The 14,627-nt window shown below is 39.6% G+C and overlaps 1 protein-coding gene across 1 annotated transcript in view; it reads right to left on the reverse strand.

Annotated features, from left to right (window-relative positions):
• Positions 1–14,627, reverse strand: part of LOC122792773 — a 390,852-nt gene that overhangs the window by 374,857 nt on the left and 1,368 nt on the right. Inside the window, exon 2 of the mRNA XM_044060345.1 lies at positions 5,850–6,266. Coding sequence (XP_043916280.1) covers positions 5,850–6,177 — 328 coding nt within the window. The 5' untranslated portion in view covers positions 6,178–6,266. The remainder of the gene's footprint in view (positions 1–5,849; positions 6,267–14,627) is intronic.

The following is a 14,627-nucleotide window of genomic DNA, read 5'->3' on the forward strand; positions in this document are numbered from 1 at the left end:
CTGTCCTCCTTTCCACATATTTTTGCAATGCTTTCTCTTTCCAGCTTTGAGAATGTGCACACATTAATTTTATTATAGTTATGACAGCCTTAAACTTTGTATGAACTCATTTATTTTTTTTTCTGTTAAAAATGTATAAAAGAACTCATGACTGTGTATATGGTTGAATCTCTCTATACTGAGGTATTCCGTATCATGATACTGTTTTAATAAATAATGTGTTTTCATCCAGAATCTTTGACAGTCTTTATATTGGACTTTACAGCTGCATGACTTAGGAAGTAACAAATTTCCATTTAATTTGGTGCCCTGTACTTGGATGTTTTGGTGCCCTGTACTTGGATGTCCAACCTGGTTTTATAGCAGCAGCGAAGCCTGTGGCCGTGAACTCTTCCACAAATACTGGGCACCCATCTCAGTAACTGCTTTTAACTTACGCTTTGACTTTGAGTTCCTGTGAGTTTCAGTGATGCTAATGCAGCTTTGGCTTGCATGAGCATTATTTATTGTATTGATGAATGCATTCCGTTGATGAGATTAACATTCACAATTTTGAGATTTGAATATAGCATATGCAGTGTAAATTGACCAGGAGCAGCCTGGCAATGAGACTGAACTGGGTTTCGGTCTGAAATGAATTGCAGGGAGGGGCCCTGCAAGTGAGTGAATATGTATGAGTGTTTGTGTTCTGTGATAACAGAGTTTTGGGGAGGAAAAAAAAAACAGAACAAAAAACGAGAGTGAAATAAAATGGGGATGACAGAAAGTAAAACTATTGAACCACACTGTAAATCTGGGGCAAATTTATGTCAGTATACAGACAAATGCCATAAACTAACCCAAACCCAGACTTAGGCTTCCCTGAAAATGGTATTTTTAACAAAATTTAATTCTAAACCTAAGAACACAACTGGAGGGAAAGGGTAAAAAGATAAAATCGGATCAATGGAATTGTTATAATGATTGGTATATAAAAATCTTCAAGAGTGAAAAGGAATCCATGGTAACAGGGTTAAAAGATACAAATGAAAAATGGCTGCAGCAAGTTAAGAAACTTAAAGGTACAGTAAAAGCATGTAACAATGCTCCTTTAAAGGCTGTGATTTCAAAGGATCAGACAGTAGCTGAAAGGGTAGGGATCTTCATGGGGAAGACGATCAGCTTCCCTTTTCTTCCTCGGCGTCCATCTTGACAGGTCAGGTCCCTGCCTGTAATCCAGACAACTCCACGGCAAACTGTATCTTTATGTATTATACCTTCTACACTACAGTGCACAGCATCACCCTCGCCTATACCTAAACTTTCTATCATTGTTTTCTCTGGGTTACCTTCTGACTCAAACAATGAGGACAGCCCAGAAAAACAGGACAGGGTAGAGCGGCAAGGTAAATTAGTTCACCATACTCGATCAAATGCAAGACAAGCTGTGGATGAAGAAGGAAAAGGCTGATTTCCTTACACCCCCTCAGACAGGTAGCATGGCCATATGGCATTAGTCCACTGACCTTGGAAAGTTACTGATTTACATACTATAGTCAAACCTTTCCAAAAATAAGGCAACACCCACTAAAGGTCAAAGAACAATTGAATATAGTTATTCAAATAAATAAAGCCTGGCAGATTTAAGGAAATTGTTAAAAGCCGTACTTCCTTCTGATATATATGAAGAATTAAAGGAAAAGGCCGGACTGGCCCCAGAAAAGAACCCTGATTAGTCAACCACTGGAGGAAGGAATGAATTAGCTGAGGTGTGCAATAAGCTCTTAAAAGAAACTCGAGAAATATGTGCCACTAAACCAAATTAGGAGAAAATTACTGCAAGTATGCAAGGTAAGGGAGAAACACCAGGTGACTAATATGGGAGACAAAGTATTTTCTGCACATTCTGGCAATATGAATCCACTTGCAAATGCTAAGGCATCTTTAAATTCTCCCTTTGTGCATGGACTGTTACTAAATGTACAGGCATTAATAAAACAACACTAGGTAACGTGGCAGGAAGAGGAGGTAGACAAGTTAATAAAACATGCAGAGCAATATATGGATCAAGTAGACAAAAAGAAAAGAGATGCAGAAGAAAAGCTCATGCGATTACAAATATAAAGCTTTGAAAGGGGGGGGGCAGAGGTATGTAGGGTAGACCAGAGGTGGGTAAGGCAGAGGCAGGGTAGAGGAAGAACAATGAATTTTCAAAAAAATCCTGCAACCACACTAACTTGCATCCCACGGTGGGCCACTTTTTATTTCCGTGGAAGATTTATGTTCAGCTTTCTTCACCATTTCTATTCACCCTGATAGCCACTATTTATTTGCTTTCACGTATGAAATAATTCAATTTACATGGCTACAAACTCCACATGGGTGGTGACAGTCTCTCAATCTTTTTGCAGGTTTTAAAGCAGGACCTTGAATAAATTTGATTCATGTGCAAATCTGTACTGATATAATATGTAGATAATTTACTTATAGCTTCAGATTCATTAACACAGTGTCAGCGGGATGCTGCACATTTACTAACTGAACTAGCAAAACAGGGACACAAAGTATCAAAGGAAAAGCTTCACTTGTGGTCACCAAAGGTAAAATATTCAGGGAACTTAATAATATCGCATGGTGAAATGAATCTCTTGCCTTCATGTGTTGAAGAAATCACAAAAGCATCCATGCATTAGTCTTAGGACACAAACTTACAGTTGGGAGTTCCACATGCAATATCTGCAGTGTTACTAAAAATCTAAGATGCACTATTTTACAGTACCAGGTATTGAACCCTGCGTCTCTTCTGCCCATGAGAGGAGATGGTGTATGGCATTACTGTATAATTGTGACTAACCATGTGCTTTCTCCTAGAGCTGACTTAAAGAATACCCAGTTGAACAATGCAGAGATGTAACTGTTTGTGGATGGATCATGTGGAAGTGACAAAAATGGAAACCTCACTGTAGGCCTTGCCATATGTACTGAAAATATAGTACTGTGTCAAGAAAGACTGAAAGAAGTTACATCTGCACAAGTAGGTGAACTTATTGCATTAACAAAAGCATGTGAGACAGCTTAAAATAAAATTGTGAATGTTTCTACTGATAGCTGTTAGGGGTTCGGAGTACTCCATGACTTTGAGGAATTGTGGAAAAAGTGGGTACAGAATTAAAAAATGTAAAGTTTGTAAAAGATTTACTGGATGCTTTATTATTACCAAAATGTTTAGCTGTAATTAAAGTGCAAGTTCATATAAAGGGAGACACTGTAACTGTAAAAAGTAACCAGTTAGCAGATCATATGACTAAGCAACCTGCTGGTTTGGATGTTTCTAGAAATTTTGTTCTAATTGTACAGGAAACATCTACACAGTTTGACAACACTTGTAATTTTAATAATTTGATTACTTTGCAGAACAAAGCTTCAGAGACTGAGAAAAAGAGGTGGCTCAGTGTGGGTTGTAAAAAGTATGCCGATTTATTGAGGAGGCACCCTGATGACAGGGTGGTAGCACCTTTGCACAACCTTCCCTGGTTGGTAATGGCATATCACTTACCGAATCACATAGGTGAGCATGAACTTCTTAATCTTATCCAGCGTGACTGCTTTGCCCGTCTTTCTCAGTCTCTAGTTAGCCATTATGTAAGTAATTGTGACATCTGCTTGTCACATAATATAGCAACTCCTGTAAAAAATCATGATTTTGCTCTGCCTCTCTACTTTGGAGGTCTTTTGTTAATATTCAGATTGAATTTGTACAGATGAAAAAATGTGCTACGTTTTTTATTTATCTTAGTCATTGCCTGCATTTTTTCTGCATGGGTGGAAGCCTATCCATGTGCTAAGTGTGATGCTTAGATGGTAGTGAAGAAATTGTTAAAAATAATTTATTCCAAGATTCAGAATTCCACAAAGCATTAATTCAAACAGGGGTATTCATTTTACCGCTGAAATAATTAAAAAGACTGTGTTCTGTGTTTAAAATCTCATTGCAGTTACACTGCTGCCCATCAACTTCAGCCATCTGGCCTTGTTGAAAGGTTTAACTAAAGGAGAATTAGCAAAATTTGCAATGAAACAGGACTCAAATGGCCAGACGCTTTGTCTAATGCTTTGATGAGCATGAAGCTTTGCTGAACTATTGCTCAAAATTTGTTTCTATCTTACAGACATTCCATAAGAGGACTCAAGAAGCCCTTCCAGACTGCTGCATCTCCCTGTCATGACTTGTGACCTGTCGATTGGGTCTACATAAAAATATTCCAATCCAAATCTTTGAAGCCATGGTGGAAGGGGCCTTATATCATCCTCCTAACTATCTATACGGCAGTAAAATGTGCTGGTATATCTAGCTAAGCCCACACTTCACACTGTAAGAAAACCTGCTGGACATCCACTGAGCCAAAAGATGATGGTGTCACACCTCCTTCTGATGATGTCAATAGGTCTCCTCCTTTTACTGCTTCCATTTGATGTGAAGAAAAATCTGTTTCTTCAAATGCTGTACCAATATGCCAATTACTTAAATGTTAGAAACTTGCTGGGTGTTTGAATTTGTGCCCCATTATGCTAAGGAAGCATTTCAATGCTACCTGTTCCTGTTTGACAGACTGATTTTGAAGTACAAATTATTATTGAAAATAAAACCTGGCATAATATCATGGACTGGACTAAAAAAATATAGTATAAACTGAATGCATCTACAAGAGGTGACACTTATGCCAGAAAAGGAACAGTACTGATGGATTATAGCAACTGTAATTCCACTCACAATGAAACTGTAATGGCAGCACTTAAATTAAAAACATATGACTGTAGAAAAGACATGGGAATGCTGATCAATCACTATTGTATCTGCAGAGATTGTACTGAACCCTGATTGCCAAGAAACTGGTCTGGTTCTTGTTACGTGGAACAGACAACTCCAGCTATTTTTCATTCCTTCTCTACGCTGGGTGGAAGGTTGCAAAATAAAAAAAACATGCACCCAGCTGAGCAAGCAGTAGCTGTCTTCTGCATTATGGCATACATCGTACGATGTATAAAGTGACTCAGCTGTTCCCTATGTTAGCTGAAATGGCTAACAAAACATCAGAACACATCCACTTAGCAAATAGGAACTGACTGAGGTTTGAGCCACAGCACTACAAAATTGAGTAGCCCTTGATTAAGTACTTGTCTTGAAGGGAAGAGTTTGCCACTTGATTGGAAAATGATGCCGTACTTTGATTAAAGACCCTCATGATGAGCAAAAGAAGGTGGCTGATTTTATGGAACAACTGGCCATTAATACCACTAAATCTGAGTCTGGTTGGACCTTGTTTGGGTGGCTGGGTGAAACATTTGGGAATTTTCATACTGGCATAATGCAAATAATGTAAATTTTGTCATAGCTCTTTGCATATTCTTTTATTAAAAGTCTGATATTACACTGCTTTGTGAAAAAAGGTACACATGCTATCATTGTTACACCTAAACAAAATATCCTTGAGCTTATATGTTTGATGACCTAAATAATGGCAATATAATTCAAAACAATTTGGGATTGTCGTGTTTTATAGCATCAAAGTGGGGAACACTGTAGTGAATTGTCTGTATTTCTGAAGATTGCAGTTTAAACAACTACAGTTCCTTACATGTAATTCTATTGACAAAGGTCAGCTTGATATTAACAAGCAGATGGTAAATGTTTTCTTCTATGTAGACATTACAATTTATTTTTATTTATTACATTTGTTACAAAGACATGCATCTGGAGCATTTCTCACCAGGCCTCCACTGAAAACTGGCTTTGTTCCAAGTTGGACTTCCCAGTTAACAAATGTTAAATAAATAAAAAAAATAAATAAATAAATTACTGAACTACTCACTGAAATAGGTTCGTTCTCCAAATTTTGGCTTTCCTGCTGCCAACCACATGTCCATTACCATGCCAAACCAGTCCTGGTACCTTAGTGGAACAGGCACAGTAGAGAGGAGGAGCTTGAAAAACAACTGGCGAATCAATTTCCACTTTCGTTTACACGATTCTGGGACTCTATGTACTTTAGCCTCAACTAAAGAGTTAGACACATCAGTCCACATCTCTTGCAAAGGCAGATTAGAGGCACGCATCAATATGTAAGGGTTTCCAAACTGTTTCACTCTTTTAACAAGCTCCACCACATCTGCAGGTTCCCAGGCTCGGCGTACCTCCATATGTTTGTGCCTTCTCAAGCTCGGTCTTGCACCCCTGCTCTCCAAATGCTGGAATGAAGTTCTGTGGTTCTAAGTAGTTTCCACTGTAGCTAAACAAAATGATAAAAGTTGGTCAGCTGTGGCTTTAAAAGCAAATGTCCTGACTTTTCATGTTTTCTTGGCACACACATTCAGTAAAGGTCCAGGTAGCTTGTTATAACCATACCGTGTTATAGTACAACCACATTTTAAAAAATCTTTTATTAGATTTTTTTTTGCTGCATCAGAATATTGCACATTTAAATAAAAATTCAGTTTTAAATATATAACAGCTACCATGTTAAAAATGAAAATACTTAGGTTCATAGGTAGTTACTAGGCTTGCAGTCCAGGGGACCACTGATGAGCCTAGCCCATATTCCCAGCTGCCCACAAGCATTTTCTGATTAAGTGATTTGCTCAAAGTCACACAGTAGGCAGAAAAGTGCCAAGGGAATCGAACACTATAGCAAAGGATCTACAACTCACAGCCTTAACCCTCTGTGCTAACTGCCCCTTCTCACCAGTTAACCTGGTTGCCTTGGCCTGCCCAGGCTACCATCCCTAGCTAAAGTGCAAATTATTCATCCCTGGAGCGACCTAATAAAGTACACTGTTGGCAAAGTTTGAAAGTGAGAGTCAGCATCAACCTAGCGGCAGCAGAAATTTCCACAGTTTTCCAGCACTGAAAGTTTGAACAACCAATGATAGCAGCAAGGCACATGTGTAATAGGTTCAGAACTAGCACTCCCTACCCTCTGAAGGAGTACAGAGGAGCCTATCCGGGTGTCACATGATTACATTCATACTCCTTTCCCTCCTCCTGATTTCTGATATATACCAATTTATTCCTAAATCTGGGTCACTGGAAGTAGTATTTTAGGTGAGGTGACACAGCACCCAAAGTGATACCATTTTGTAGGCATCTCCAACATGTGGCATAAGGTTGTTTAAGGTTTCTGCCTCACTGTACACAAATCTACATAATTCTCAGCTGAATTTACTACTCTAACCTGCCTTTATGTACATGTTTACTGCAATTACTCTTGGGTCATAGCCTGGGTCAAGGCTGAAGAAAGCCTACAGTGGAACAATTCTGGTAACCACTTAGATAAATAAAATAAATTCAATGTGTGCCTGGTGTCTTTCCCACCGTGTTGTAACACTGAAACTATTGATTTGTGTCCCCACTTCTATAACATCTCTTAACATGTTCTCACCTTTAGCTACTTGATTTTTATTTATATTTGTTTACCAGACTAGAGCACTGATCTCCATGGATCTTTTTCAGACCCATTACAAGAGTAGTGTCTGGTAAGTGACTTGCTCAGAGACACACAGGCAGTGGAGGCTGAGGGAATCAAACCCTGGACCACTGGACCACAGAAAACAGATTGTTAAGAGGCTCTTAATCCTCTGCACCACCTTCTTCACATTGTCAACACTCTATCATAGGCTGTCAGCTGAACCCTGGCTGTTGGAATCTGAGACACCACTTCCTTTTTTCCTCTGCCACTGCACACCTTCTATTCTGAATCACTGAATCTGCTAAGGATGCTATTCCATGCATCCACTCTTCTCTCAGTGAAAAAAAAATACTTCTGACTTTGCCTTTGAAACAGCTCCTGTCAACAGCTAGACTAAATCAGCATAAACTGAGATAGAATATAACATGAAACCTGTATCAGAGCTCAAGACAGAGCCTACGACTGACTGACCTCAAGTGGGTCAACTATTTAGGAAATCATTTTTAATATCCTTAAGGCTAAAACTGGTATCACATCTCCAGGTAGCAGATGTCTGGCTTTAGGCATACCTATATAGGTTCATAGGTTCATACTAGGCTATCTGCCCTGGGGCAATTATAAGCCTAGCCCGATTCTGTATGGCTTACGTCACCCCTTGATTTGAGTATACTGTGCCCTTTTTAAGGTTTAGTTTACTGTTCCTCTGTCTAATAGTGACACGGGAGTAATCCCTGGGACAAACCTATGATCCCCCATCCACCTATCGAGATTCTTCTTGAAGAGATTCAGTGAGGTGCTCTGCCTCACATGAACTGGAATTCTATTCCAGAGCGAAGGGAGCCTCTGGGTTATGAACCTGTCGCTCCAGCAAGTTCTATTTATTTCTGTGCTGAGGTTCAAGTCCCTCGAGCGTGTGGCTCTAAGGGATTTAGATTTACTGAGGTGGAGCATGTCCATTAATTCTGGATTTGACATAGCTTTGTATGTCAGGCATAGATCGCATCGAAGTAGACGGTATGCAACTGACTAGAGCTGGAGTTTTTTTAACCGAGCAGCATATGGCATCTATTTGAGACCCTTGATCCTGTTGGTGAGATACTTTTGGGGTCTTTCTAATTGCTGCAGGTGTCGGGTAAGGTACATCCCAAAAGGGGCATTGTATTCTACGATGGGCCTGATGAGGGATGAATAAAGGGGCACGATTACCTCTCTTGATCTAGATGTGAAACCCTTCGTGATGAGGTGGGCTATGTAGAAGGTCTTTCTAACCACTTTGGCAATGTGGTTTTCAAAGGAGAGATTGCTATCAACTTGGGTCCCCAGGTCCCTAATAACTTTCTCTGTACTTAATGGGTTTCCGCCTATGTGGTAATTTATGGGCACATTGTTTTTGCCAAAGGGTATGACTATACATTTTTTGGCATTTAGCTTTAAACCATGGCGCTGGCACCAGTTATCTGTCTCTGTGAGACCTTTTTGAAGGATGTTTGTGTCAGCTGGAGAGTCGATTATGGCGCCCAGTTTGCAGTCATCTGCGAACTTGGTGAGCCATAGTCCTCCCACGTTTGCCTGTACCTCGGAAAAGTATATACCGAACAAGAGTGGTCCCAGGACAGAACCCTGTGGGACGCCACCTGTGACCGGTTTCGAGTCTGACATGGCTCCAGCAACTCTCACTTTGTGGGTTCTGTCTTTGAGCCAGTTTGCGACCCATCTTGTGACATAGGGGTTTATATTTAAGCTGGATAGCTTATTTATGATGCCCGAGTGGGGCATTGTGTCAAATGCCTTTGCAAGGTCCAGATAGGCTGTGTGGACTACCTTCCCTTCATCTATGGCTTTGGTGACTGTTTCGAAGAAGTCAACCAGGTTCAAAAGGCAGGATCTGCCCTTGACAAAGCCGAACTGGATAGGATCTAGTGTCTGTAGGTCCCCAATGTCTTTGTTTCTGAGCTCCATGATGATCCTCTCCATAGCCTTGCAGACTAAACTAGTCAGGCTTATGGGGCGATAGTTTCCAGGGTCCGTAGAGGCTCCACCTTTGTGGAGTGGGACCACTGTTGCTGTACGCCATTCTGTGGGCACATATCCTGTAGTGAAGCTGAGATTGTACAGCTGTTTTATTTGAGGGATTAGTTCTTCTTGGAGTTCATGTAGGATGCAACCTGGGATGCCATCTGGTCCCATGGAAGCAGTGTTTTTTGCTTTGGAGAGGGCAGCCTTCACCTGAGCATCAGAGATGTTTGGGAGGCAGCCCTCTGCCAGGATAGATACTTGCTCTTTTGGGGGGGAGGGGGTAGAGAAGTTTGTACTGAACCTGTCTGCCTTTGGATGATTGGGTCTTGATTTTGTTTGGGATAGCATGATCCATGCATTCCTGGAGATGTCCGTAGAATGCGTTTATATAGGATTCTGCAGTTTGGGCCGTAGTTTCCACTGGCCCTGGGGCCTTGAAGGATTCCACTTCGGTTTTGAGAAGTGAGAAGGTCGCTTTTAAGAAGTTTTTCACTGTGGTTTTCTGGGCTGGGGATGGGGTCGGGATGTGGACATCCAGTGAAATTAATTTATGGTCTGATCTTACCAATCAGGGATATACTTCTGGTGTGGAGCATAGAGTCCCCATGTTGGTAATGATCAGGTCTAGTATGTTGTCCCCTCTTGTGGGAGTGGTGACTAGTTGTTCCATAGCATTTGAGTTTATAACTTTCAGGAACCTTTGGGCTAAGGTGCTGGGGCTTGAGTAGTGCTCCCAGTCAATGTTTGGGTAGCTGAAGTCAGCTGAAATAATGGATACCCCATCTCTCTCTGATAAATGAACTCTGATAAATGAACTCTTGAACGAATCCCCATTTACCAATGATGGCTGAGGAGAACAGCATCTGCCCCATAAAACTGAAGCTGAACTTACTGCAGAGACTCTGTCACACTTGCTTTTTCTTTCCTTTTCCTCAAGCCACATAGACTGCACCTGGAAAAATATGCTCCATGTGCCTTTCTATAAACCTCAATACCACCATGTACCGATCAATTTCTTCATTATCAGTCTTGGACAAACCACTGAGAAAGTTGCACTTTGGCAAGTGAGAGGTTATCTACCGAATTAAAGTATTCATTCCATTAACCAGAGCGGATTTAAATCTCTGTATGGAAGAATGATAACTACTGGATGTCTCACTAACATTACCTTAAAAAACACTGGCATCAGGCAAGCAACTAGCGCACTGTCTGCTGACCTTGGTTAACTGTGTTTTTCTGATAAAGACATACACTATAGGTTTGGAGTTGGCCCCATTCCCTGGCTGAGATGCACTGACTCAGCTAAAGGACTACAGGCCAATTTCATAACTTTGCTACATAACTAAAATCTTCGAAAAAATAATATACTGTACCAACAGTAATTCAAACACATAAATGGTTATAGGCTCCTCTGCGATCAGCAACATGGTATCAGAAACTCTTTTAGTACTCAGACTACCCTAATATCAGCAACAGGTACCATTTACAGTACGTAGCATTAATGATGGCCTTATTGCTGCTGGGGTATTTGTTGACATGACTCGTGCCTTCGAGGCAGACAGTTAACCATAGACTTGTATTCGGTAGACTGCAAATGCTCCATTTTGGAAAGATACTATACTATAGTTCAAAAAGTATTTGAGGCAAGATAGAACCTTTCAAATCTATGCCAACTCACTATCTTAAAAGGAAAAACTCAATGCAGGTGTACCACAGGGCTCATTACTGGGAACCCTTCAATTCATACTACTCATGAATGACCTAACACATGACTTACCTAGCTACAGAATAATTACATATATAGATGATGTTCTTCTCCTTGAGGCCAAAAACCCACCAATCCCTCCAATATAATACTCAATCCAAATTCACAGATCTGTGTACTTAGCTCAACATAACTAAACTTATTAGCAGCGTAAAAAACGTGATGATCTCTGTTTCAAAAGAAACTTTCAGCACTACCTACATTTACCTTAAAATGCACCAAAAGCAACTTAATTCCAAACGTGCCTGGACAAAAATACCTGGGTGTAACTCTAGACCCACTGTTAAACGTTAATACTAGCACAGACAATATCACTACAAAAGTATTGCCACAATTAAACCTGTGTTAGAGTATCACACCTTCTCTCATTTGCAGCACAAATGAACATAGCTAAAATGTCCTTATTCACAAGACTGAGAATTCCTTACCAGTATTTACAATACATTCTTCACATTACACCCACAACATTCAAGTCGCAGAAAATAAAACATCCAGATGTATACACCTTGCCAATCATAACAGTCATCACTCTATTTTACTAAGGAAAAGTACACTGGCTTCCCATTACATACAGAGGCACTTTTCTTCTGGGTACCCTAATACTCGAAGTTCAAAAACTTGAATATTGACCACCCCTTAAAAATGCTACAAATCAGAGATCAGAGCTACTCACTTAGAAGCAGCAAAGAAAACATGCTCACACTTGAATCTAAGTTCACCTGATACCTTGACACTGGCTAGCTCTTTTATACAGAATTTTCAGCAGCTGCTTTTATTTCCCATTTTGAAAATTGAACCACGTATAATTTGCATAGTCTACTTGTGTTTTTGTAGTAAATGCTACGAAAATACACAGCAACTGAAGGTCTCTTAATGTCTCTTTCATATTCTTATTGTGTCAGTTTTCAAATTATTGTACTTCAATAGTGTGCTTTTGTACTGGGGTTGTGACTGAAAAGGGACAGCAGACCAGATCAAACAGTAAAATAAAATAAATAAATAAATGCCTGTCTTACTCTAAGTGGAAAAATTATTATTTTCCTCTCTTTTCCATGCACATTTTGCATCATTTTAAGGGAAACAAAGCACACTTAGGAAGGCTTTGTGAAACCGAGCAAACTGTCTTTCATACCTTTCCTTGTTGGTTGACTGAAATCAAGATTTCAGTCTTTTGTACCCCTGCTAAATTTACAACCACTGCTTTAGGCTGGGGAATCCTCACATATGCTTGGAGGAGGAAAAATCCAGACATTCAAGGACTTGTGTATCTGGCTTGATCACTAATCTTACATGTAAAGTCTATTGGTCATGTTCTAAAACAAAAGTGTAACAAATCTTTGAAGTTAGATATAACCTCCTTACCACACAGAGTACCAAATTATAGTTTTTGATGCATAAATTGTGCTGTTTTTCCATTTTATTCTGTTGGTATGGTCGGCCCCCTGAATATTTTGCTCTGAGCTGAAAATCTTTGCCACAGCATCATGAAAGACTGAACCCATAATGCCTGAATGCCTAAATCAATGTCTAGACTACTGTATTTCCATGTTAAATGTATCAGAAGTAGTTTCTTACTTCTTAGACACAATGTCAACGTATTCTTGCAGATGGAACTCCTCACACTGAAAATTAACACATGATATTGTAGTGATGAAACCACAAAGTAACTAAGAAGCAGCTTCTCTATAGAGGTAAATTGCTTTTGATTACCCACAATGCTTTGCAGTTGAATGTTATTTTTTTTTGCTCAATACTACAATGACATTATTTTGTTGTGGTGGTTATAGAGATATGAGGTTATGAGTAAGCAGAGAGAAACTAAAAAACAAAAAAAATCAAACAGCACACTGAGCAATAGCACAAACATGATCACTACACATCACTTCCTCAAGACTCAGCTGTTTCTCTCAGATAAGCAGAGTTCTCTGCCAAGATGTACACAAAACCCCTGGAAAGAAGCATCCTTCTAGCCCACCCGCAGTACTAACTTCCTTTTATGAAGGGTATGTCAGTATCGAACAATTAGTCCAAGCTAGATATGCCAACATATTCTTCTTAATGTTGGACAGGCTGGCTACTGATTAAGATGTGACCATAACTGATACAATGGTCATTTAATTTCATGACCTGGAATCTTCACCTACCAGGCCACAAAATATGTTTAAGTGATTGTCTCAAGTCCATCTCTTCCATCAGGGTACATGGGATCACTTCCCATTTTGTGATTTTTATCTCAAATTATAGCCATAACTAGCAACAGCATCTTTTTCTCTCTCTCTCTCTCTCTTGCCTTGTCTATCTAGAATGTCTTATCTATTTGTACTAAACAGACTGCAGATTACAAAATATGTAAGACCAGACTGAAAATGTATTATTAATATATGTCTTAATCCAAGGAACTTGTTGCTTTAGTGGTCTACTGTGCTATAAAAACAGGAAAAGCACTGGTGGCTCAGGGATAAGACATCTGGTTCACAGTTGCAGGAACCGGGGTTCAAACCTGACTTCCAAACAGTTTGAGTGAAATCTGTTTATTCTCCCTGTCTGCATGGAGTTTTGCCCAAAAACAAGCTGACTGATTAGCTGCATAAATCTATTTATACCAATACATTATCCATTTGCCACTGTAGTTGAAAAAGGTTGAGTCCTTAGAACAATCCAGTTAACAAATGACAAGTATGGAGTGTCTGCAGTTATGGGGTTTAGCTGACATTCATGTGTTTATAAGTGATAAGTAACTTCTGGGATATGGTTCACTTCACACGGCTCACCCAAAGGCACTATGTCTTTCTACATGTTGTACATTAGTACACAAGTTTACATATCCCTAGGTGGCATGCATGCACAGCAGAAAAATGACACAACCTGAACATTATGTAAAAGTTGAAACACGGACTCTAGTGCTAGGGGTCCATTAGAATACAAAGTACCTGCAGAACACAAGAGAAAAAAACAACAAAATTGACTCCTGGTTACAGTTATTTAATAAAGAATTACTAGGGAAAATTGTGGATGATGCTGAAAATGTAACACCACGAACTGCTGAAAATTTCCCACAGGGATTTATTGCTTTGCTGTCAAGTCCGGGCAGTGTCAATAATTTCTTTCAACATAGTCTGCAGTGTTATGCTTCTGTCTCACTTTTTTTAACTTCTGGATATGCTACTACTGAAAAAAAAACATAATGCCATTTTCTTCTTAATGCATCTCCTTGCAAAAATATTTACTATTGTTTTCTTCTTAATGTATTTCTTTTTTAAGTCAGCAAGATGTGACTGGTGCCTTTGTGACTGTAGGCATCTTGCCTGTCAATCACAACCAGCAGTACCACAGATACAAGGATATGATTCGACACATATTATGGACCTTAACCAATTACATAATCATTAATCTGTACACATTTG

This window comes from Protopterus annectens, chromosome 2.part0 (assembly GCF_019279795.1).
Source record: "Protopterus annectens isolate FY-2018-M chromosome 2.part0, PAN1.0, whole genome shotgun sequence".
NCBI lineage: Eukaryota > Metazoa > Chordata > Ceratodontiformes > Protopteridae > Protopterus > Protopterus annectens.